Source organism: Gopherus evgoodei, chromosome 17 (assembly GCF_007399415.2).
Source record: "Gopherus evgoodei ecotype Sinaloan lineage chromosome 17, rGopEvg1_v1.p, whole genome shotgun sequence".
Classification (NCBI taxonomy): Eukaryota; Metazoa; Chordata; order Testudines; family Testudinidae; genus Gopherus; species Gopherus evgoodei.
This window is the reverse complement of record NC_044338.1, coordinates 18179537-18205663: the sequence shown is the minus strand read 5'-3', so window position 1 is coordinate 18205663 and position 26127 is coordinate 18179537. Positions and strand designations below refer to the sequence as shown.

The 26127-nt window shown below is 41.4% G+C and overlaps 1 protein-coding gene across 1 annotated transcript; it reads left to right on the top strand.

The window, feature by feature from the left end:
- Window positions 1-26127, top strand: MYL10 (myosin light chain 10). Its single transcript, XM_030537052.1, has 7 exons — window positions 1-79; window positions 7387-7475; window positions 12924-12999; window positions 14618-14722; window positions 18388-18466; window positions 23695-23743; window positions 25544-26127. Exons 1-7 carry the CDS (start codon window positions 28-30, stop codon window positions 25640-25642), a joined length of 549 nt encoding a protein of 182 aa, XP_030392912.1. The 5' UTR covers window positions 1-27; the 3' UTR covers window positions 25643-26127.

The following is a 26127-nucleotide window of genomic DNA, read 5'->3' as shown; positions in this document are numbered from 1 at the left end:
TATAAAAAGGAACAATTGGCATTGTGTATGCTGGCTGGCTGGTTGGCACACAAGGGGCAGAAGGAACAGCAACACCATGGTAGGAGTTACTCTTTCTTTTCTTTTCTTCTTTCTTCTTTCTTTCTTTCTTTCTTTCTTTCTTCTTTCTTTCTTTCTTTCTGTCCCAAAGCTACTTTAACAGGAGCAATGATAATAACAATGTCAGATCTCATCCTTAAACAGAATCACATTCAGACTGAGGAGATAGTCAGCACCCAGGGACACTGGATGAGCTGTGAATTTCAGAGCACCCTTTTGCACTCTATTAATAAATGTGCTAGGTCTGGAGACAGTCAGAGCATAATCTTGCCCATATTGCATGGATTCACCAGCTGGGGGAAATATCTTGCTGGGAGTCTCTTTTCCAACGTAGTCTCACCTTGGGGCAGCAACTAATGCAGCTAGCAGTGCTGAATAGCCCGAAGATTAATAGTCTGTTGCGGCCGAGGCAGCTTGTGGACTATGTTGTTACGGCACATGGAAGAAGAGGCAAGGAGCACTACAGAGATGTAGTCTCCATAGCCAACTCCTTGCCCTCCTGGCCTCACTGGGCATGCTGCCCTGTGCTGGCAGGATGGCTCCAGGACCTGCTGCATGGCTACCTCTGCACTATTGTCCCAGTGTATGTGGTTCTAAAGAGCAAGGGAAGATTTTCAGCCCAAGATGACATCTGTGTATCTGGCTCTGTGTTTGTCTTCTGGGTTTTCACTGGAATGACTAAAACATCATTCAACAAGGGCTGGAGCTCTGGACGTTTTTCTATCTTAACAGGGAGGAAAAGGAATATTGTGTCTTTAATTATTTGCTTGCAGCTTGTTTCTTTATTTTCCTCATCTCTTGCCTCCTTTCAGGCTCCCTCAGTGTAGCATTTCCCACTGGGACCTGTGGCTGCTATTTGGAGCCTATTAACACCAGAGACCTGTGTTTGAAAACCCTTGTGAAGCGTTGTTCAAACCTGGCTCCCTTGAAACAGGAGATGAATGTTGCCCAACCACTGTTCTGAACAGGATCAAACCACAATCAAAACAATTTCTAAAAACCATGCTCAAGACTAGGTTGTAACATCAGCTTGCGCATGGTGAAAATGGTTTGTCCCTGTATACGCCAGCAACCAAACCATGTTCACCACTGGCTTAGAGGAGAGTGTATTTGTCACAATTTCCAACTGGGACCTCAGATATATAGGCTACACTTTAATGGATTTCTCTAGAACCTAAGCCAACCATTTATCTGGTGGCATGTATTGGGTCTTGACTTTTTCTTTTTCACCCCTTTACGTGTCTTTCTCTCCCTCCTCTCATTCTGGTGAACTGACTCCTTTCTCACAATGCTTTCTGCTTTTTGGAATAATTATTCCAAGACTATCTGCGGCCAAACTGGCCAGTGCTATGGATCTCAGAATGTGGCAAAACATGTCCCCAAAGCCTCATTGCTACTGAAGACTGTCCGTGATGTTTCTTTTCACTGTGCCTTTTGCCCTGGGAAATCATCTTCTGAAGCACCTTACAATTCACGGACACATGAAACAGATTTAAAATGGAAAGAAAAAATTGTCTTAATGAAAGAAAGCTGAGAATATCTTTACATAAGGAAGAGATCATTTTTTATTAATCAGAGGGAAATGTATATGTAATTATGCAAGATGAACTGTGTGAGGAGGGTTTTTCCCCCTTATGATGTCTTAAGGGATTTATAAATATTACAGAGGTTTTATAGCATCATAATATTTCAGATGTTCAGTAAATCTACTTTCAAAGGATTAGTGCAGACAAAGCACCGCAGTAAAAAATAATTAGAAGTCAGCCAGTGCTACTTGGTTCTGACATACAGGATTGAAGAGAATGAGAATGGCAGGGTTTAGGGAGATAATTTTTCTAACAAGAAACAGACCACACAAGTGTTACAGGATGGAATTCTGAGAACTGTGTGTCTATAGGTCCCAGTTAATACCAGGGAATTTTCAATAAAGTTGGGTCTGTGATATCTCCATGTGTGTGCGTGTGTGTGTGTGTGTGAGAAAGAGAGAGAGAGAGAGAGAGACCTTTTACATGCTCCAACAATATTCCTGCATTCATTCAGCTCGGTGACACTTTGTAGTGAATTGTGTGTGCTGAAGGGAATCATGTATCCAAAAATAGATCACACTCTGATGAAATGTGTTTTGCAGCTTGCTTGACTGTCTGGAATGTACCACCTGTACTAAAAAATATTGACCACAATAGAGCCAGGTCGAGTTACACCAGCTGGAGATTTGGCCCGTGTGTGTGTGTGTGAATAGGGGACTTTGTGATGGAGGGGTAAGCGTTCATTTCTGTGTGCATGAGAGGGGGCCTGTGTATACTTGCAGTGGAGAAAAGGTATTGAGTGCTTATGTAGTGCAAGGTGATTGCAGAGGAGATTTGGGGGCCACAGGGTTTGAACAGGCTGTCGTGGTGAACCGCGATGTGTGTGTGTGAGTGACGGAAGCCAGTGGACTCTGTGTGTGTTTATGAAAGAGAGAGAGATGGCTGGGGTGAGGGATTTGGTAGGGAACAGGAGAGATTATTTGTTGGTGTGATGTGTGGGGGATGGAGTTAAAGGGATCATGGGAGGGGGAAGGGAGGGAATCAGGAAATGTGTGTAAGATGGCGTGTGGGGATGTGAGAGGAGGGATTTGTTTGTGAGCATAGAAAGAGTAATAAAAAGATCCTGTGTTTCTCTGCTCTGACAGCTCAGGTTTTTATTTGAGTTCTCAAAGCCTGTTGTGTTGCCTGCTTGAAATGCCAATTGTGATTCTCAAAGCAGTTTATGCTGCTTACTCCTCTAAAATAGATAATTCCTTGCAAGCCCTGCGTTTTGATGGGTTGTATGCGGCTCACCTGCCACCGAAAGGATCCAAATGTTGTGAAACAGACAGGCCAGGTCTACACTACAAAATTACGTTGACCTAACTTACATTGGCATATAGCCACCACAGTTAAGTTGGTTGTGTGTGTAGGTCACCTTTAAAGCAGCAGAAGAAATTCTTCACCTGTAGACACAACACCCCCCCTCTCTAACCCGCCTGCCCTCAGATCCCTGTTCTTACTTTGCACCCAGAGAGGTGGAGGCGACGCTGACTCCTTGTTTCTATCTATCTTTGTCAGTGCACTAGCCTTGTTCTCGCCCACTCCCAGTCCCTACCAGACAGGAGAAATGTAAAGAATCTCAGTGAAGGAAACCCAGAACACAGCAAGTGCTGGGCTAGCCTGAGCTATCTCTGGGTCAGGGTTTTCCATATCTGGGTTTTTATTTAAAGCACCTAAAAATTAACAAAAGATCCTTAGAAACCCAAGCCAGCTGAGAGAGCACTAGCACTGTTGATATAATCCAGTGATGCATGATGGCTCTGAGGTTCCCTTTGAAAAGAACTGTTGTCTTCTTCTCAGTGAGGTGATAAATACAACCAGGCTGGAATTGTATCGACATCCCAACAGTATTCCAGACTCTTTTCTGTCAGAGGCTTTGGACTCTCAGTTTGGGGAACCTGCACCTCCTCATAACTCTTAACATTCTTATCTAACACTTTTCAGCAGTAGATCTCAAAGCACTTAGCAAAGTTATTATTAGCCACATTGTACAAATAGGGAAACTGAGGCACAGACTGGCCAGTGATTTGCTAAGGCCATGCAGTAAACCACGGATATATCCAAGACTAAAAATGAGGTGTTCTGCTTCCTCATCTGCTGCCCTGCTCACTGTTCTGTGAGGTAAAACAAAGATATTAGATTATTTTGGAGAGATAAGCCTCAGATGAAATCCTGGTTTAATCGCTGCAGAACTGTGGGGAGTTTTCGATCCAAGTACAAACTTGGCAGCTTATTTATGCTCTCTTTTAGCTGCCTTTTGGGTTTGACTTACATCGCCAAAAAGGTGAAATCTCATCTCTGGCAGATAGCCCCTTGGCCTGCCTCATGTTCCCATTCTCCTAAGATTCTGAGTTAATCCTGGGATTCCACTCTGTGAATATGGATCTCCTGGCAATTCAAGTGAGACACGCTCCCACACACACCACCCATAAGTGGGGATTTGGGAGGCTGGATAGCCCAGCAGACTGATGATAATCCTTTGAGCCCTAGATCCAATAGTTTGAATTTGGACCCAGTGATGGAAAGGCACTGCCATCTGACAGCTGCTCAGTGGCCTCTGTGAAATGATTTGGTGGTCTCAGTCTGATTCCGCAGGTAACCACATTGTAAATGGTGCTAACTGGGATCCATACTTGGACTTTCAGCAGAAAAATTAAAGACAGAATGGTCATTATTGGCAGTAAACCATGGAGGTGATTCCTAGGGGTCAGGATTGAAGCCTACTAACAAATCATTGAGGTGGTGAGGTTAAGGGTTTGAATTTTCCCAGTGCTGTACTTGTTCTGTGGATAAATATGCTTCAGTCTCTGTGGGCTTTAACACTCCTTTTTAAAAAAAGTGAGCTGATTTTTTTTTTGTATTGACAATGTGCCACATCTCTGGGTTTTACCACATAATTTCATACAACTACAACTCCTGCTTAAAGTCCCTACTGTGTATGCACTCTGAGCTGTCTATATAGACAACTCACCAAAATCAACCAGGGAGTACCTGATGCATGGTGTAATCAGGCCTTGCCCTGAGAGGAGTAGGATTAGGATTCTAGCCCTTTCATTGTGGTATTAACCTCAGAAAATAAATTGATTATTAGGAAAGCAATTTATCAGGGTGAATAAACAAAATCATACCTGGACTGAGCAACAGGGCTTCCCTTATCTGCAGCCAAAAAAGCTAGTGGTAGCTCAAAAATTGCCCCTTCAGATGGATCAGCTAAATTTGAGGATCCCTTATGAAATCACCCTCCTGGCCCTCCCCCAAAATCTAAGGCCAGCCCTGCAAGTACTGCTTACTTGGGAAGTCATTAGCCCCTAAAGACTGTCAGTGTACTCAACGGGCTAACATCTGTTCTCTTATTACCTTGGGGAATGAATACACTGTTAATAAGTGGGGTTGTCCCTAGATTTCCATTTTAACTAGAAATTCTGAAAATGTCCACCAGGCACCTCACATTGCATGAAATTCTGTCCATTTTGGCTCAAAACAACACTCATTCCGTGTGAGGAGGAGGAGGGAATCTGTTTATTTTCCAAAATCAATATTTCTACACTAATTAAACATTCCAATTGTTCACATATCTTTCCACGTCTTGGGTGGCATTTTGTCTTTGTTTTTCTTCCCAGCAAATACATTCTCTCATGCATTTCCCACAGTACAGGAGTTTGTGTTCCAGAAGATAAGTACAATGTGTGTACATGTGTGGGGTATATATCATAATATGAGATCCTCACCAGGATGGCTGAATGCTGAAATCTGCATGGCAAGTTAAGTTGACCAGATGCTATATATTTCCAGCAGTGCTAGATGGAAAAACATCTTTGACCAGCTCTCATTCCCAGGATTTCATTTGAATCTTGGCAGATTTTGGGGAGAGGAGAAAGTTGCCTTCTGTTCTGTAGAGAACAGAATTTTTCATATTCTATTACATAAGAGGCAGACAGGACTGTAGTACAAATGGGGATAAGGATGGTCCAGTGGTTAGTACTAACCTAGTCCTTAGGAGGCCTAAGTTCAGCTCCCTGCTTTGCCACAGATTCCCTGTGGGTCTGTCTACACAGCAAAAAACCCTATAGAGGTGAGTCTCAAAGCATGGGTCTACAGATTTGGGCATGTGCTAAAAGTAGGTGTTCTAAGTTGGGCTTTGAAACTCCTGAGCATCTACAGGGCTATTTTTAGCTTGAGTCTGCCAACCTGGACTCTTAAGACTCACTGATGTAGGCTTTTTCCCTGTGTAGACATCAGGGCTGGCTCCAGGGTTTTTGCCGCCCCAAGCAGCAAAAAAAAAACAAAAACCAAAAAAACACAAATAAAAACAAACCCCCCCCACGATCATGATCTTCAGCTCTACCGCCGCCACTTCAATCTTTGGCCACAATTCGGCAGCTGGTCTTTCGCTCCAAGAGGGACTGAGGGACCTGCCGCCAAATTGCCCCTTAAGATCCAGACGTGCCGCCCCTCACCATTGTCCGCCCCAAGCAGCTGCTTGCTGGGCTAGTGCCTGGAGCTGGCCCTAGTAGACATACCCTCAACCTTGGGCAAGACATATAGGCCCAGATCCGCAAAGGTATTTAAGTATTGAAATCAACGGAAGTTAGGCACCTAAATACCTTTGAGGATTTGGGCCTTTGACTCCATCTGTAAAATGGGGATAATAGCACTGACCTGCCTCACTGAGATGTTGGGAGGACAAATGCATTAAAGATTGGGAGGTGCACAGAGACTGCAGTCGTGGGGCCATGCAAGTACTGAAGAGAGTGAATGTAATGTCTGATTACACATCAGTGGGATCTCTTTTGCTAGACCAGAACTCAAGGCATGTGCTTTCCTCCAAACGTAGATAGTGTTTAGACCTTGGAAGGATCTGTCCACTCAGTACTGGATCGCTACGGCAGCCATAATGGAGATGTTTTCACTTCACAGCTCCATACTAGAGGCCTTATAAAGTCTGTCTACACTGCAGCAGTGGGTGAGCCAGGCTTGAAAGCCTGAGCTCCAGCCCATGCCGCAATGTCCACGTGTTTACTTTTAGCGTGTTCACTCGAGCCTTGCTAGTGAAAGTCTGTCTACCCAGAGGCTCGCTACCAGCTGCAGTGTAGACAGACCCATACAGGGCCTAATTTTGAGCCTGGCTGCCTGGCCACGCAGAGGAGTAAAGTAGAACAAGGAGCTTCCTCAATTCCCAGTGCAGGTTATTTGCATTGCCAGAGCCGGCAGGGAAGGGGGAGGAAGCTGGTGGGGTGCTATTCTCACACAGGTTTGCACGTTGTGGGGAGAAGTCAGAGTCTTAGCCAGCCAGCATAACAGAGCCATCACCGAGAGGAAAGTAATCAGCACTAGCAAATGGGCTGGCATGGACCACTGCCCCCAAGAAGAAAGGAGAAAGCAAAGACCAACTTGGACTCTCCAAGTCTGGTTTCCTGTGCTGCTTCTGGGGCAACATAACCACGTACTGCCTCTTACTCAGGTTGGATTATCAGGTTACAATCCAATCCATAGAAAGCCATTGGCAACAAAACTCCTTGGTAAAAATGCACCCCATTTTTTTGTAACCAAGCAGCATTTTTCTGTGTTTATATATTTGTTGCACAACAAAGTATTGAATCAAACATGGGAGAAAATATAACCGAATACAACCCTCTCATGCTACTTGTGCAAGCATATTACCTTCCACTATAAATGTGGTTGTCTTATCTGGTATTCCAAGTATTATTTATTACCTACTGGATCTTTTTTTCTTTTATAGTCTCCAAAAAGGCAAAGAAGAAGACAGAAGGAGGTGGTTCCAATGTATTCTCCATGTTCGATCAAACCCAGATTCAGGAGTTTAAAGAGGTGGGCCAACTCTGTTATCCCGTACTGCTGGGTTATACATTCTCCCATCACTTAGGATTGTTTTGCAATCGTTACTTTGTTCATCTGCTTTAATAAAATACACAATACAGTTGTTTTCTGAATCATCTTAGTGGTTTTCGCTGATAACATTTTGCTTGTGCACTTTTATGAATCTTTCTTTCTTTCTTTCTTTCTTTCTTTCTTTCTTTCTTTCTTTCTTTCTTTCTTTCTTTCTTTCCTCTTCAAAATCTAGATGTTACACATTATTTAAAACCCTACAAAGCTCAATACAAAAAAATTACTATATAATTCACTCAGAAAAGCATTTGAGCACATGCTTAAGGCTATTCACATTCAAGACATCATTTAAGCATATGCTTAACTTTAAGCATGTATTTCAATGCTGGGATACTTTCCTTAACTTGGGCTTTAATTAATGGATAGTTCCATAATACCCACCTTTTTCTAACAACCCAACTTCCAAACCAGAAACCAAACCCCACAAAACCCTCAACCTACCTCTTCCCAAATGCCCACAAAAATAAGGACTTTACAGTGGTGCACATAAGGTTGACTAATTCAGGCTCCTGCAGATCAAGGAGAGTCTGGGGTTAACTATGTATTCTTGATTCCTTGATCAGTTACCTGTGCATAATCAAAACTAATGACTCGGGCATAAGAGCTGAATTAATAATGAATGATGGATAATTTGCTTGATGTATTTAGGCTATTTTTCTGCTTCTGGAATGTCCATGAGCACATTACAGTTTCCTCAGATTTGTCATTTTAAATTATTCATTGCTTTCCCTGTCCCTCCACGACTTCCCTTAACTTTGTGTATTGACTACAAGTTGTTTTGAACGTTCATTCTTTGAGCTGTGTTGAGTAGCTCTGGGTGGTCAGATAAGATGTATCCTATCATTTTTGTTCCCTGACTGAACAAAAGCACTTCCAGGGTGTGAATATATACAATTCATTTTCATATACGTGGCTTTAACATTCACTTTCCATGAGGATTCACATTATTGAAACTCAGTGTTATGAACAACCATTAGAACCCACACAAGAGATTGTGAACATGACCAAAGAAAATTCATTGGAACTGTTGACCTTTTCTGTGGAATTAACAGTAAGTGTTCAACTCTGCTTAACCAGCTTTTATCAGCATGATAAGCAATGCCCATTTTTCTTTCTTAAAATGTTGCCATCTAAAACCAAACTGCATAAACTAGAGCTGGTCAAAAATGCCAAATTTTTGGTGAAGTATTTTAAATGATGGTTTAAAAGTATTTCTTGCAGAAGTTTTGTTTTATTTTTCCCTACACAAAACTCAAAACCTTAAACCGTTTTTGGTAAGTTTTCAGTTTCTGGTTGAAAAACTGGAGAGGTTTGACTAAAATTAAAAATTAAAGCCATTTTTCACCAAAAGGAGGTTCACCCCCACAAATTTAAGCCAATGCTATGTACTTACAGCCTGATTCGAAGCCCATTAAAATCAGCGGAATGAGTCTTGTTGACTGTAATCGGCTCTGAAGATTACTCAGTGGGACTATTCACATGCTTCAGATTGGGCACATTCTCAATGACTTTGCTGAATTAGGGACTAGAACTGAGTTTAGTACAGACCACTATGAGTTAGTTCTGCTGCGGCCACAGTGCACTATTGAAGCCAATGTGAAGCCCTGGAGGTAGACTCTTGACAGCACTTACAGAATTGGGCCTAATACCATAGTTTAAAAGCGGAAACATGATTTTTTAAAAATCAGTAACAAAATCCAGGGTTTTTTATAAATATAATCATTCCTTGCAGAGTTAAAATCCAAAACACATTATTGTTCTGTTAGTGTGTGAGAATTGCCTTATTTGTGCACCTATTTCCAGGTATGGAAGGATTGTTCACCATCACAATGATTATGTTACTTTAAACGCCACTTGTCAAGAAGCAAACATAGTATTTATATCATATATTGCCTCTCTTCTGTGTATATGTATATAAAACTATTCTATTCACATTTCTTCTCTTCTACTTGTTCTATGCAGTCAGTCCTGCAGGAGGAGTGAAAATAACTTATGGCGAGTAGATTTAAACTTATCATTAGATGGGTATATGGCATAGGAATCAATTATTGTGAATATACACTACTGTAAATGATCACAGAGTCGTACTGGAGCTTGAATACTGAGGTTTTATGAGAAATGGAGGTGAGATTGCATGAAGATATGATGATAAAACAGTATCATGGAAGGGGCTACACCTCACAGAGCTGTAGACTACAAGTGTATACAAATTATGGTAGGCGGATACAGTGAGCTGCTATATGAACCTATGGATGTTACCACTCATTATGGTCAATGTGTATCAATAAACAAGGTGACATCAGAGATGGTTCAAGATACAGTACCATAGAAATGGACACAAAGATAGGTGGAGAGATAGAGGCAAGGCGAGTGAGGCAAATATCTTTTATTGAACCTACTTTTGCTGGTGGAAGGGACAAGCTTTTGAGCTTCACAGAGCTCTCTGCAGGTCTGGGGAAGGAAACCAGAGCTAAATACAAGTTGGGACAAATTGTTAAGGATAAGGAGATAACATGTGGTGGGAGACCACTTAAAATGAAGTTGACAATTCAAGGTAAGAGTATTAAGCATAAGGGTTTACATATGCTGTAGGAGACTACTTATAATGAAGTGGGGAATTCAGGGTAAGCAGGCAAAGGGATGTTACAAATTGTAATGAGCCTTAAAACCAGTGTCTCTGAGTCTATGGTTTTGAGTGTCTGGCACAGTTATGAATTTAAGCTCCCAGGCGTACTTTTTGAAGGGTTGTGCAGGTTTCCTTTGAGGATGAGTACCAAAAGGTCAGATTGGAAGCGATTGCTTCATAAAAAGTGTTCACCCATGGATGAAATGGTGTTTTTGTCTTTTACCATTTTAATGTGTGAGATCATCTGAGAGTGTAGTGATTGTCTGGTTTTACCCACATAATCATTATTGGGGCATTTGATGCCCTGGATGAGGTACATCTCAAATTCATGCCTACATAGGCATGTAGAACACATGAACCTTGAAAAGTGTGTTTGAGGAGATGTTGATCATTGTAGCATGGAGATATGTCTGCAGATTTTGCATCTGTTGTTCTGGCAGGGTCTGGTACCACTTTGAGTTGGTGGGTCCTGGTCTGTGGGGAGCTTGCTTATGATGATCAGCTTGGTGAGACTGGGGCATCATTTGAAGACCAGAAGAATGGGTTTGGGAAACATTTATTTCAAGATGTGAGCCTCATCCAACATGGGTTGTAATTGTTTGATATTACACCATATATGTTCCAGTCTGGGGTGGTAGGTGACAACTAGAGGTGTGCAGTCAACGTTTTTTTTCTTGGATTGAAGCATGTTCTCCCAGGGTATTTGAGTGTCCCTTTCCATTGTGTGATCTACTTCACTGGCAGAGTGTCCTTGTTTAGTGAAGGCTGTTTTAAGTGTGTTTAGTTGTGAATCCCAGACTTCCTCTTCAGAGCAAATTCTGTGGTATCCGAATGCCTGGGTATGGACAACAGATTGTTTTGTGTGTCTGGGGTACATTTGTGGAGGTAAGTGTGGTGATCTGTGGGTTTCTTGTATATAGTCTTTTGTAGGATTCCATTGCTGAAGCTAGTCATGATGTCCAGGAGGTTATTGGTGTGGAAGTGTTCTAGAATGAGTTTGATGGATGGGTGGTGGTGGTTGAAGTTATGGTGGAGATGACAATATCCTTGATGTATGTCAGGCATATCATTGGTTTTGCGGTGCATTTTTCCAGAAAGTCTTCTTTGAGGTGGCCCATGAAGAGGTTGGCATATTGAGGAGCCATCTTAGTATCCATGGCTGTTCCCATAGCTTGTACAATGTGTTTGTTCTTAAGTGTGAAGCTGTTGTGAGCGAAGATGAAATCAATGAGTTTGGTGATACATTTAGAGGGATATGTGAGTGTTGTACATTATCCTGTAAGCATTTGAGGCAGGTAGCAATGCCATAATGGTAAGGGATGAAGGTGTAGAAGCAGATGACACCAATGGTGGCAAGGATGGTGTTCTTGAGAAGGCTGTTAATGTTGTGGCTTTTCTGGAGGAAGTTGGTAGTGACGTGGGGGAAGCTGGCCTATTGTGTGTGGAGTGATCTGAGGATGATTTCTATGAGTACTGAGATTCCTCCAGTAAGAGTGCTGTAGCCAGATATTATGAATCTGCCTGAGTTCCGTTGATTGTGTATCTTTGGGAAGCATGTAGAAGGTCCCTGGGATAGATAGGTAGGTAGGTAGATAGATACTACTTTCAGTGATATTATTGGTTCTTCCAACATTCCCATTGTAAGCTCAGGAAAATATCTCTCAAATCATTAAAATCTTTCAAAGTGTAAGAAAATTTTAAATTATGACCATTGTATGTATGTAGGTAGGTAGGTAGATAGATAGGTATATTTAATGATGAATGGGGAAGAGGTTAAAGTTCTGAAATTGTGTGTTGGCTAAAAACTACAAAACAACAAGTGTATTTTTCTGCAAACTGTTGAGAATTGCCTGACAGGAGATATTTTAAGGTCAATATACTGAGGTCACTCAGAGAAAAATTAGACCACAGCCTGAAGGACACAGTGTGATGGAAAGGGCAACAAGCCTGGGTTGAATAAATAACACATCAAAGTAGAGATTTCTGAGTTTTCTTACTTCACTTTTGTATTTTTATTTCCTCTATGAGATTTTGAGGCTTCCCTGTTATCCTCCACAGAACTTTGATTTTAACTCAGCACCAGTTTGTGATGTTGAGTATCAGAGGGCAGTCGTGTTAGTCTGTTTCCACAAATACAACAAGGAGCCTGGTGGTATCTTAAAGATTAACAGATTTATTTGGGCATAAGCTTTTGTGGATAAAAATCCTCACTTCTACAGCTGCATCTGAAAAAGTGGGGTTTTTACCCACGAAAGCTTATGCCCAAATAAATCTGTTAGTCTTTCAGGTGCCACCGGACTCCTTGTTGAGTTTGTGATGGCCACTCTCGTTAATTGTCTTACGGCTTGTTCTAGCTGCACAGGACAATGTGATATAGGCAGGGGTACACAACCCATGTAACAGCCTCCATGGCAGCTGTGACTAGAGCTTCCCTAATTCAAGCTTTCACGGGTTAAAGCCTGAATGGCTGGATCTGCCAGCACTGGCATAGACCCAACTCCATGCTGCGCCTAGTGTTAATTTAGTAAGAAGAAGTTTGGGTGGGTTTAATTAAATCTCTTGCCAAGAAACATTAACGTGTTGAAAGTAAGTAATGCAAAATAATGCTGTATGTTGTAGATTAATAAAGGAAAGATAAATGTTCCCCTCTCTAACGCAGATATAATACCACATTGATGAGTATCAGGATTTACAGTGGGACATCAAGAGGCAATGGTAACATAATGCCCCTTTTCTCTTAAAAGGCTTTTACCATCATGGATCAGAATAGAGACGGCTTCATTGACAAAGCAGACCTGAGAGATACATTTGCTGCCTTGGGTGAGTAAACAAACAAACAAATAAATAAATAAATAAAAGTACTCTAAATGCAATTTAAATTTCAAGTGCATATGAAAGAATTATATTAAAATTAGAGCCGGATGAGTCATAAGATATGCATGAAGCTCAGAGAGCCAAAGGGAAAACCTGCCAAACCTGCTCAATTTGATCCTCCTCCTCTATGGCTGGTAGCTGCTATCTTGGCTGTCTATCTCTAGCCAGGAAGCTTACTGAGCAGCCCCTTTCAAAGGCTAAATGAGAGCCATTCCGACATCCGTTGGCGGGTGATAGAGAGTGATGCAGCTGACATCCTGTCCTAAGAGACTGATCCACCTTCCATCAACCCTTTCATAATTAGCCCACCCAAGTAGGGGTCCATGCCAGGCATTTCTGATTTGCCTTTTTATCCGGGCTTCTTGAGCTGCACCTTTTTCATCTAAGAGTCATGTAAATATCTACCAATTAATGCTTCTGTCATGGACCAGCCGCCATCCTTCCCACGCCAACGTGGGAACTTCATGTGAAGGTCTGTTCCTCTGTGCCTAGATTGGAATGTGCGTGTCATGAGGTTACGGAAGGTCTTTTTCAAGCCATAAGTCTAGAGCGTATTTAATGCCTTACAACATCAGGCCTTCCCATGCAATGGAAGGTCAAAAGGCTCATAAACCCAAACCTGGAGCTACATCCCTTTTGCAGTAGTTGAGGCTTGAACTGTGATGTAGGTGTCTGGGCTTTTACCATCTGGATATTATCAAGAGGAGTTAATGATTAAAATCTGTAGTGCTCCCCGTGGTGGAATCAGACTTCAGCAGAGTCCATGAAAAGAGCTGCAGCTCCCTATATCTTTGTAGCGATAGTGAGGAAATTTCCACCTGTAACCACTGTTACTCTGGAATGTTCATTTCCTAGGGCCAGTTTCTGGTACCCTTAATTCATGTCGAATAGCACCTCACCCTTCAGCTAGGCCCACTGAAATCAATGGGACTGCACACCTAGCAAGGTACGACTCCATTTGCGTAGGGCTATCAGAATCTCAACTCTAGTCAAAGTCCTGCAAGATGGAAAGGAACAAACAGGATTACCCAAGTAATCTGTCCGTTCTTATTATGATTGCATAATCACAAAACCATCTCATGGGTGATTGTGTAATAGGATGAAATTCTGGATTTCACCCGTGGTGAAAGATAATCACTTTCTTCACAAATGCGCCCCCATGTTTGCTATTATTGCCCCCACATTTATTACTTTCCCCTTCCATTCCTTCTTTTGTCCTTTTATCCTGTAGCCAACTCTTTCCGTTTGTTTTATGACAGTGACTTTTTGAATTACGTCTACCTGAAGTTGGGAATGGGTGACCAGAGATGGATCACTGGATTATTACCTTCTCTGTTCATTCCCTCTGGGGCACCTGGCATTGGCCACTGTCAGAAGACAGGATACTGGGCTAAATGGACCATTGGTCTGACTCAGTCTGGCTGTTTTTATGTTCTTACATCTTACCACATCATTAACACTGTTCTGCTGAGCCCAGACCACCACAGTGGGGAGGGGGTAGTGGTGAATCACTTCTTGAAATAAAATGATTATTTATTATGAAAAATGATCTCTGCTACTACAGGTCGCTTGAATGTCAAGAATGAAGAGCTAGAAGCGATGGTGCAGGAAGCTCCAGGTGCCATTAACTTCACTATTTTCCTATCTATGTTTGGTGAAAAACTGAAAGGTATGTACCATTGTTGGGTTAGAGAGGTATCTATCAGTGTACTTATATGGACCTCTTTGTTATAATATGAATTAGGGCACAGACAGACTAAGTGACATGCCCTAGGACACACAAAAATCTGTGGCAGAGCTGAGAACTGACTCTTGGTAGAATGCCTTATCCACATGGCCATTCTTCATTTTTCCTACAGGTTGGAGACAGATGACCCAGCCTTCGTGTGATTCATATCAATGGGAGTTTTCCTATTGACTTCAGTGTGACCAAGTTTTGGCCCAGACACTGCTGATTAGAGGGCAAAGTGGGCTGATTTAATCTCAGTTGACTTCACTAGAGTTACAACAGAGGGGAATTTGGCCCAATCCTATATAAAATGCGGGGGAGAGATAGTTCAATGGTTTGAGCATTGGCCTGTTAAAACCAGGGTTGTGAGTTCAATCACTGAGGGGGAAATTTGGGGATTTAATTTAAAATTACTTTTCTTGGGGGGGAGGGATAGCTCAGAGGTTTGAGCATTGGCCTCTTAAACCTAGCATTGTGAGTTCAGTCTTTGAGGGGGCCATTTAGGGATTTGAGGTATCTGGGGATTGGCCTGCTTTGAGCAGGGGGTTAGACTAGATGACCTCCAGAGGTCCCTTCCAACCCTGATATTCTCTGAAAATACAGGGATTTCAGCCACAGGTACTAGATTCTAACTGGAAGCCAGTAAATTAGTTCAAATTTTTGCATTGTACATGGCCAAGAATTGCAGGAGAGATCCCAGTAGCTAAAATGCACTTCCAGTCATCTTCTCAATCCCCTTACAATCTGAACACCGTTCAAAGTCCATTAAGTGTTATAGCTAGTGTTTGCTGTCTTTCTCTTTCCTCCCATTTCCTCTCAAGGGGGAACATGATGTTGGGATTTTAAAAATATATTTTTAATTATTTAATGTTTGCTGTGCTATGTCTACATTACTGAAGTCAAGGTCAAAGAAGTGCTCCTTGCTCTTGGAACAGAAAGTGGTAAGGTTTGAGGTGGACTTAAACTTAATCTGGGGTAGGTCAGCAGAACCAGTAATATTTCTTGAAGTTTATCTAATCTCTCTTATCTGCCCATCACAGCGGTATGTGCATCTTTATTTATTTAAGACAAGCCTTTAGATCCCTAGCGTGTGTCAGCCCTCCGATCACAGGATATGATTGCAACTCATGTAGACATACCCTAGCTAGTTTTAATCTGCCTAGCTTGGGTACTGGAGCAGTGAAGCCACAGCTGTACAAGTCTGGTATCCTGGAGAATTACTTGAGGGGCTGGCCTGCACCGAACTGTCACAGCTAGCTAGATTAAAGATAGTTCAGGTGTCATGCTTGCACGCCATGATTACAATGAGGGCATGCCCTCAGAAGGTAACACTCAGCCTCCTTCACAGTACTCTAGCTGGGATCTGCTGGATATCTTGATTCACCCTTCTGGACTGCACTAGTGCAGACTCCTGCCAATTCATAATGTCCATGATCACACAGCCCTTGGCAAAGTGCCTCTTTTCCTTTCTGTCCTTTGCCTCTCAATTGCTGAAGCCTGGTGAGATTCCAGCCGTGCCAACTGCGTGGCATGAAAACAGAGCCAGCACAGGAAGGTAAATGGGTGAAGTGTACCCTTCTTGTCCACAGGTTTCCTGTTGGCTATTAGCAGGAGAGCTTTTTTATCTTCTTCTTCTTCTTTCCATTTGTCAAAGGGAAAATCACAGCTGTGCTTGTCATGCCCTTCTGGTTGGGTTTGTCATGCAAAATAAGCAGAGCCAAAAGACTGCACATTCCCAATCAAAACTAATTGGGATGAAGAGTCTTTGTAGTACAATTATAAAGGGAGAATGGGCTGGAGGAAGTGGATATGGCAATTTTGCAACACTTTTTATTAGCTAAGTACCACTCAGAGAGTTTGGTGAAAGATGCTTTCTAAGTGAAATTTGTTGTGCTGTAATTGATTTCTGTCATAAAAGGGAAGCTGAGATTTTTGAGACAAGCTTTAGCTTTGTATATTGATATTATGATGCCAGATGAACAGCTAACAAAACTCAGTTTATGTTAATACCAGCCACATGGAGCTGTTTCTACAGGGAGTTGGAATAATGCAATTTGTACAGAAAACAGAGATGCCTCACATCAAAGAAACCACTTTATTTACTAGCTAATCAATAAAGAATGCCTGCTGCATTGCTTCTCTTCAAAGCTGAAGTCCAGGGATATGGCAGAGTAGAAAATGTAAAACGCACTAAGGGGAAAAAAAATCCCCCATGCAGAGGTGACTGCTTAAAATGCAACCCCCTCCTCCGAGCTGGGTTAAGTTACACTGCATGAGACAATCAAAACATTAAATACCAACACTCACTGTATTGAATGCAAAGACACTGCAGTTTGAAATAAGTGTCCAGAATTTTGCAGAAGAATACTCAGGGCCGGTGGTACAAAGGCCTAGATCCTAGTTTATGGATCATTGACCACACTATTATGGGCCGCTCTGTCAGTTCAGATACTGCACAGCCATGTGCTAAATATCCTTGTGAAACCTTAGCAAGAAACTTCTTGGGGAGTGGTCAGGGAATGTGGATTGATAGAGCAAAGAACTGGGAGCCGGAGCTCCTGGGTTTTGTCTCTGTTACACTGTGTGACATAATGGCATTGCTGTTCTGAGAGCACATTTTCCTATTATAATTACACTTCAAAGACTCCCTATTCCAGTTAATTTAAATGATCTGTGTGGCTCAGTTTACTTGTTTGTAAATTGGATTTTGTACTTTGTTGTTAATGGTTATTTCTATTATGGTACCACCCACAAGCCCAAACCAAGATTGTGCTCAGAGCTGTAGAGACACATAGTAAGAGAATCCCTGTGCCCAAGAGCTTACAGTCTAAACAGAAGAGACAGATCCAGGGTGGGAGAAAAGAAGGATTATTATTTCTGTTTTATGGACACAGCGAGTTTGAATGACCTGCCCCAAGGTCAAGCAGAAAGTCTGTGGCTGAGATGAGAGCAGTTCCTCACTTCCAATCTAGTGTCTTAACCAAAAGACCATCTTTTTCCTCCAACTAATACTTGTCTGCTTCCCAGGCATGTCAGTGAGGGTTATATGGTGCTTTGAGATCCTCATATGGAAACACAATACAGAACATAAGGACAATTCACTATTGTACATTGATCATCCTGTTTCCATTGCATTTCATTGACACTTCGTTTTGGTGACGAGCTCCATTTCCTTTGGCGAGGGAAATAACCTCTCCTCTATATAGTGGAGAACAAGTAACATCAAAAAGTGTTTTTACAAGGAACGTAGAGTACAAGATTAAAGGAAGCCAGCCGGGGAAACAGTTTGTTATATTTTCATTTCTGAAAGCTGCTAATCCTCTGGGTACTGATATTGGAGACCAGTTCCTGGAAGTTTTCTCTCTTGCAGACACAGAATAGATATGAGTTATTATTTTTAAGCTTCTGAACACTGAACTATTCACCTTTATTGTTTATCTGACATGACAAATGCTGCAGACTTAAGAAACCTTTGTCTTCAAACCCACAACTACAGCTTCTCCATTTTGCTCCTTTCTCAGATGAATGCAATTATTTAGCAAATATTAGACAGGCATACAAACATACACACAGAGACATCTACATTATATTTCATTTTCTTTTAGGCACGGACCCAGAAGAGACCATTCTGAATGCTTTTAAGATTTTCGACCCAGAAGGAAAAGGTCACATAAAGGCAGACTAGTAAGTTTATTTATAATCCTTAAAAAAATAAAAATAAGTGCTCTGCTTAAAGAGGCAGTTTAAAGGATGTACATTCTACAGTATTCTAAGAGGCAGAAGAGCTAGCAGGCAGAAAAGTATGTAGCTTTGTAAGAGACGCTCAAAGGACTAGACTGTTGTATAAATGTCCTTGTACCCCCTCAAAAAGATATGTTATTGTCTTTAGACATTGCAAGAGGCAGCGGAAATGTAATCACATGCATGCCATTAGATAGCCTCTTTTCAAGGTCTGGATATAAATCAACACACGACCCACTCTTTATAGATCAACTCCATATGTAAAATTAAAATGAGTGTCTGTTGCAGAACTCTCAAAGAGAGCTTGACTTGAAGGGGAAGGCTAGTCTCCTTTTAAAAATAGAGCAATCAGCTTAATTAATACAGGGAGACGGTTTCAGAGAGGATCTTCCCTTGTTAAATGTTTACCATTTGAGCCTTCTACTGCTAGATGATCATTTCCTCTAGCTTTCCAGATCACCAGTGGACCTTGTGGAAGCCCCACCATTGATTATTACTGGCAGTATTATTTATTATTTTAAATACAGCTTCCCAACTGTGCTTATATAAAGATGTGAGATCCAATTTTTATTTACATACAGTAGGCCTCTCTACACCAATCTGGCAATGTAAAGGAGCTAGAATGGGAGTGTTAAGTGGTATAAAGGGGCCTTAATATAAATGAGGATCAGGACCATGAGATAAATTATTTGAAGGAGGGAAAATAGCTAAGGAACTCTGACCTATGAGTTCAGTGGAACTACTCACATGGCTGAAGTTAGATGTGCTTAAATACCTTGTGAATAAGGACCTAATTACTTATGCTACAGCAGCCAGTTTTGGGGTCTTTCACAATGTCCCTTTTGTAAATGATACTAATTAGGAAGCCATGAGTTATAAAGTGATAACACATCAAGGGGTTCTGTCAACACTGTGATAACATGAGTGAATCCCCAGCAGTCTGTACTGCTTTCAGACTCCCTGATGTGTGTGTGTAGCCTGAAGCAGAGTATTTGTGGACTGCGTTTGGTGTAACTGATGGAGAATGCAAGTAAATTAAAAAAATAAATGAATGTACAATGTCGCCTTTATTTAGTGTTATTTATTTCTCTTACACTTGAGTCCCCAGTCAGTATCAGAGCCTCACTGTGCTACGTACTGCACAAACCAAGAGAAAGGGCTTGTCTACACAAACATTTAGTTTTGCAGCAAGCTGGGGCGTGACTCTCCCCCATACTTGACTGCCACAGTCTACTGTCCCTATGCACTCTGCTGACACACATTGACAGTTTGTTAATGTGTTTTGATCTAGTGAGATTTCAAAGAGGACTAGCTCAAAATGCATAAATGAATTGTTAGTGCATATCAGTGGAGTCCACACTGATGGTTAGTCAATGGCAGGCTAGCACCCACAGCTTACCACGAACTAAATGTCCATGGAGACGAACCTGAAAAAACAACCCGTTCCCTAAAGAGGCTACAACCAAATTTAATCAAGTGAGTGTAGCTAACAATTGGAAGGAACTGGAGGTAAGAGCCCTCCTGTTTGTTTTTAGGCTAATATTATCCAGACAGTTTGGGAAAAGCTCCTTGCTGGGCAGAGGGAGTGGGACATCTGAAGTGACTCAACCTACCAGAGTACAGTTTATCCTATTGCCTAATAGGCCATATCATGTGGTAGTGAAATCACAACCATGAAATATGCTCTTCTGATGATATCAGAGCCATGAAATATTATTTTCCCATCACCATCTTTAGCAACATATTGGATACAAAATATACCGCTCCCCTTCCTCTGCCTGATCCTGCAGTCTTTGCACACGCCAAGGTCCAAATGAAGCCTCTTAGAGTCTGGGGCGAATTAGGAATTAGGAATGACTCCAAAAGCGAAGAAGAGAGCACGATACTTTTTTTTTCCTTGACGGAAAAGGTCATCCTCCCCATTTCCTCTGCACAGCTAGCATTAGACAATGGCTTTAGTTCATCACCACAACAGAGCATAATGTTTACTTATTAGACCCGAGGGTAATGTTGATCATTACAGAACAAACCATTAAATCAATTCCATAAATGTCTTTGAGGTTTAACTTCTATTCATATGCTTCCAAATTTTAGACATTTGAAGGTTTTGCAATCATTTTTACAGTGGCTCACCCAACCCTTTCAATATGACAGTTAATATCTTAATAAATAATATTCCTCCATATTAAAACCATTGGGACAGCTCCCCAAAACTCAGTCACATTGATCTTTTAATCAGAACTTATTTTTTAGATTCATATAGTTGACATCCTTCTGGAGATTTTATGTCTCTTCCTGCCGCATGTTTTCACCTCTTGTTTGGAAATGACTCACTCAGTCCATCCGATGGCAACTGGGATGGACTTTTCTAACTTTTCCAAAAGCTCCAGGAGTTTGTAACAGACTTCCAATTTCCATGACGAACTTTGTTTCTCCACGTCGTTTTACCACACACAAACTCCCTCCTATACAATGATGTCAAAGAGAGAAACTATTTTGGGCCAGATTCACAGCCGGTGTAAACTGGTGTAGCTTTTGGAAAGGTTCTGTCTCAGTCCGAATTCCCATCAATTGAACTGAGTCTGGTCAATGTCAGTCACCGTTAATAATGAAGTCAATGAAGCTGTGTTGATTTGCACCAGCTGAGGAGCTATCTCTTTGAGTTTCAATGTGTCCTGGCCCTTTGGAAAGTCGACAGAATAGGACTGAATTGGGGATATTCTCCCATGAGCTAGACCAGTGTTTACATGAACCCGGAGAGTTTTTTCCAAGACTGCATTGCATGATGGGCTCTTCCCGATAAAAAGCAACTTGCCTCATGGATTTCAATGGTAATTTTCTAAAATTATTTGGAAATCAAAGGAGCAACCAAAATATTTTAAATATTAGAACCAGTCGATATTAGCCAAAACAGATATAATCTCGTGTGCCACATCAAGGCAAACAGGCACTGACTGTTTTCTGTAAAGTCACCACAAGGCTTTGATTTTTTTTTTGAGAAAAAAATACTATGCAAAAAAGAAGTACATAGCTTCTAGTTTTGGAAATTCTGAGTGTTCGTTTCCCTATAAAATAAATAATGGAAAATGTGCATAGGTCCTTAACTCAGACCTCCTTACTTGTGAGAATGCCAAGGGCTGCTGGGCTATGCATCAGAAGATTATAATTAGACATTTGAGCTTTTTTTTTTCTTTGCAAAAACACTCTAAGCCTGTGAACAGAGAACGCTTCGCACCCAGCTCTCTTCCTAATTCAAGCCTGTATGAGATGGAAGTTTATTTGGGATCCCTAAAACAGAACAAGTAGTTTAAGTGCTTCTTCCCATTCAACAAGCTGCTTGGTCTATCCAGCGCCCTCCTATTTATGTTTTTCTACTTTTATTTTTTATAGGGTAAAAAATGTCCAATTATCAATGTATTTCCATGAGAACTATCTTGCTAGCTTTTAATTACAGGCAGCAGCAGATCATGTGATAATTACATTGCAAAAGCAATGGTCACGTAACAAACGGTCTGGTTAAGAAGACAAAAATTATTAGTGACAAGGAAAGTCTTCATATAACTTTGCTAAATAAAGAAGGCGGGAAAAGAATACAGGAAATTTACTGTGACGTAACCAGAGCTGTGTTAAAGTGTGGAAAATATTTTCCAGAAATTTTGTGTGAATATTTTCACTCTTTTGTTCCTCAGGCCCCACTAGTAATCCAGAAATTTCATTTCTCACCAAATGGCCCCTTTCCAACAACACTATGCACATTCAGAAGCATATATTTTTTATACAAATTGACTTCTATCATAAAGAAATTCTGATTTTTGTAGTATTCATTGGCACTTTTCATTTCACAAGTGATCTATTTTCAGAAGATGCATCCATGACATAGCACAGGGCTATTTTTCTGTTTTTTCAAAGTCAGTTCCAGTTTCAAAAATGTAAAACTGAAATGGAAATCTTTGGATTTCAATTCTTGTTTCAAATTCTATGCACATATCTAATTGTAACCCACTGTCACCAATTTATAATCTATTTCCTCTAGATTTAGGTCTAGATCTATTTCCTCTAGGACTTTCTGAGAGTGCACAAGTATCCTTTGGTAACAAGAACAATAAAGACACAACTTTAATTTGCATTCTAATAATTGAATAAAGGATGGGGGAAAGGTTGAAAGTAAAAATTATCTGGGCTTTGTTGTACCATTTTAACTACACCAGTATATTTAAAACAGTAGAACCCCATCTAGAGTGGATGCAGGCTTTTTATACTGATATAGCTATTTCTGTAATGGAGGGGAATAAGCTATACCAGTATAAGGTATGGTTATACTGATATAACTGCATCTACACTAGGGGTTGTAGTGGTTTAACTACTGGGCTTAATATAGGGGTAAATAAGTGAAATTTAATGGCCCGTGATACACAAGAAGTCAAACTAGATGATTTTAAGGTCCCTTCTGGCCTTAAAACTCTATGAATCTGAGAATTTCGGTAAAAAACAACAACAACCCCTATTTGACAGGTATATAGTACAGAAACAATGCGCAGGCCAGTAAAGTTTCTGGCCCAGAGTATTTTCTCTCTTTGATGTCATTGCATAGGAGGGAGTTTGTGTGTGGTATAACATCTGTGTTAAAGTTCAATAGTTCCAGATCAAGATACTTTACCTTGAAATACAAGCAGTTCACAATCTACTCTGGGAATGAGTGCTTGGGGAAAAAAAAAGGATACTCATGTGGTGATTTGGAATAGCTGTTGGAGTTCTTTCAAGTCTTCTTTCTTATGTCCTTGTTCTCATTTCATGCTCTGTTTCTTTCATCCTTAGACGTCACAGAAATGCTCTATTCAGCTTTGCTGAGTTACACACATTTTTAAGCAGCTAGCATGAAAACCACCATCTTAGGACAAGATAAGCATTGGAAACGGCTATATTATGAATATAATAACTGTAAACAATCTTAAAATGTTACAGAGCAAAATAACTTGGCAGAACCATGTGGTGACATTGATGGGGGAGGGCTCTTGGAGCCAAGATATCATAGTAAATCTCTTACCATATCGTTCGAGGATTAGCAGCTCTAATTTATGCAGTCACACACATTTTCGGAAAGCAGTTTGCAATCTGAGACGTGATGTGCAGTTATCCTCCTTTAACCATGTAATTTCATTTTCTCTGAACAGCATCAAAGAAATGCTTATGACACAAGCAGACCGATTCAGTCAAGAAGAGGTAAGGACCCTTTACCTTTATAAAAATATGAATATCTCTCTAGCTGCTACTCAGCAATGGGCATTTGCCCTTTTTCAGCTGAATGAATTCAGTTCATGTCAAGGCTGATTGAGAGATCCATGCTAGCTCTGGCGATTAGGAACAATACAAAAAACCTCCCCTAAGTTATTTCATGGCTAAATCAGCATCACATACAAAAAGCATTCCTTGGATTTCCACGGAGGTGTAAGACTGATCTATAGTCAGCTGTTCTGTTCGGCAGTGAGCTAGGCAATGAAGTTCTGTTGTGTGTGGGCTGGGACAATGATCTGGGCTCCATTTCTGTGGGATTATCTCTCTTGGAATCTTCTTGGATTCCTGAACTAATCTATCAAAAGTTCTGCTTTGTGTGGGACTCAGCCTGGGTTCTGCTGACTGAGAGGCCGGGCTCTGAGAGAAGGTTCAAACTACAGTCTGTTAGTTGAGGGGCTAGACTGGAATACTGAATGGACTTCTATTGGGTGAGGGGCTAGCTTGGATGCTGATGAGATTTCTTTTAATTAGGGGGCTGTACTGGGTTCCTGTGGGATAGGGTTAGCTAGGTCAGCTGTGTTGTGATTCCTGTTCCAATACCATTGAAGTCAATGGAGGATTTTCTATTGTGGGCTATGGACCAGCCTGCAGAGGAGCTGAACTGGGTTGGAATTCATATGGAGATTGTGTACCCTGGGTTGCGAGCACCTTGCATATACCTGCCCATAGCATGAGAAAGCACTGTGTATGCCTGCCAGGGGTCAACTCCCTGCTTCTCCTAGCCAAAGGCAACACAAGCGCTCCCCTTTCAGCCCTTGCAGGCACCGCTGACCCTCATGCAGGTTAGCAGTAGACACTCACCAATCTCTGACTCCTCCAAGCGTCCCTCTGAAGTGCCCAGCCCCCATTCCACTGAAGGGTCACAGAACTCCCAACTTGGCTCCTCCCAAAGGAATAGCTCACCCCAGCTCACTAGTTACACCTTAGAACACAACTTCACTTAACACACAGCCCTTAGATTTATTTACAGAGAAAGCGAATATAAGTTTATTTAGCAAAGAAGAGAGATTCACATGAAGCAAACCGAAATATTGGAAACAAATGGTGACACAGAAGATGCCCTCTTGTCTAATATGGTCCTGCTTTCTCCTAAGTCCTTCCCAGAGCGTTTTTCCACCAGGATGACCGAGACTCTTCTTTCATGAGTCCACCCCTGCTGGCTACTTGTCTCCCCTTCCTGAAGCTAACTGGGGGTTCATCTGCACCCCAGTTAGAGTTCCAAAGATTCATCGGTTTTTCTCCTACACAGAAGAACCCTTGCTGCTTTTGTTTTTCCCTCCAGCTCACCCCAATCAATTTGCTTGGACTGTAAACAGGCATCTATTTTGAACTATACAATGCTCAGTTTGCACATGACCAGTCAGAGAGAGGGAAGCATGTCTTGCCACCTGCCTGACAAAGGTCTGTAGATCACCTTTTGGTGTTCTGCCCTAACTCACCTAGACCCAAAGAACAGGTATATACACACAACTCTCCACATATATGCCATATGTACATCTCACAATGATTATGATGACCAGTGTGACATAGGCTTTCAGCAGAGACTTTACATAGCCCATTTTGGCCAATTCGTATGGGGATCTCAGACCCAAGGGATTCCTGTAACCCATATGCACCTTTGTGCCCTCTGCCAGTTGGCACAAATTGTTCCCTGGGTCACAGAGATCAGTACAAGTTCCTGTCCTACCGTCCTGCATTTGTAATGCTTATTTCCTGTTTGTTCTGCAGGTCAGCCAGATGTTTGCTGCTTTCCCTCCAGATGTCTCCGGTAATCTTGACTATAAGAACCTTTGTTATGTTATCACCCATGGTGAGGAGAAGGACTAAGAGGGGATGAGCTTCTCCTCTGAAGAGATCTTATGCTGAGTTATTTCCCTGTGTTTTTGTATGGGGGACAGAGAGCTAAGCATTCAACGTGCTGAAGCCATATGCTCATCAGAACAGAACCAATAAAACAATTGAAATTAGATTAAAGTTATTTAATGCTTCTGTTTTTAGAAAAGCTGAAAATACCAATTTTCTTAGTTTTGCCCATCCCCTTTTTTTCCTAGCAGTGGTTTGAAGTGGAATTTTCTTGACGAACTGGTACTTTCATGATTTATTGACAGTTCTAATGTTCACCAGATGGTCCACTGGGCAGTGCAGTGTTGCTTAACCTTTTGTCTTTTATACATGAGCTCCACAAACTCATTGAGAAATGCTCTAGCTTATTGCATTGGGAAGAGCATTTTGTAAATAGAATTCTGTTCCATTTCACAGCCCTTTACATTAAAAGTGTAAATAAAAACAATAAATTTTTGTCTTCTGTCTTA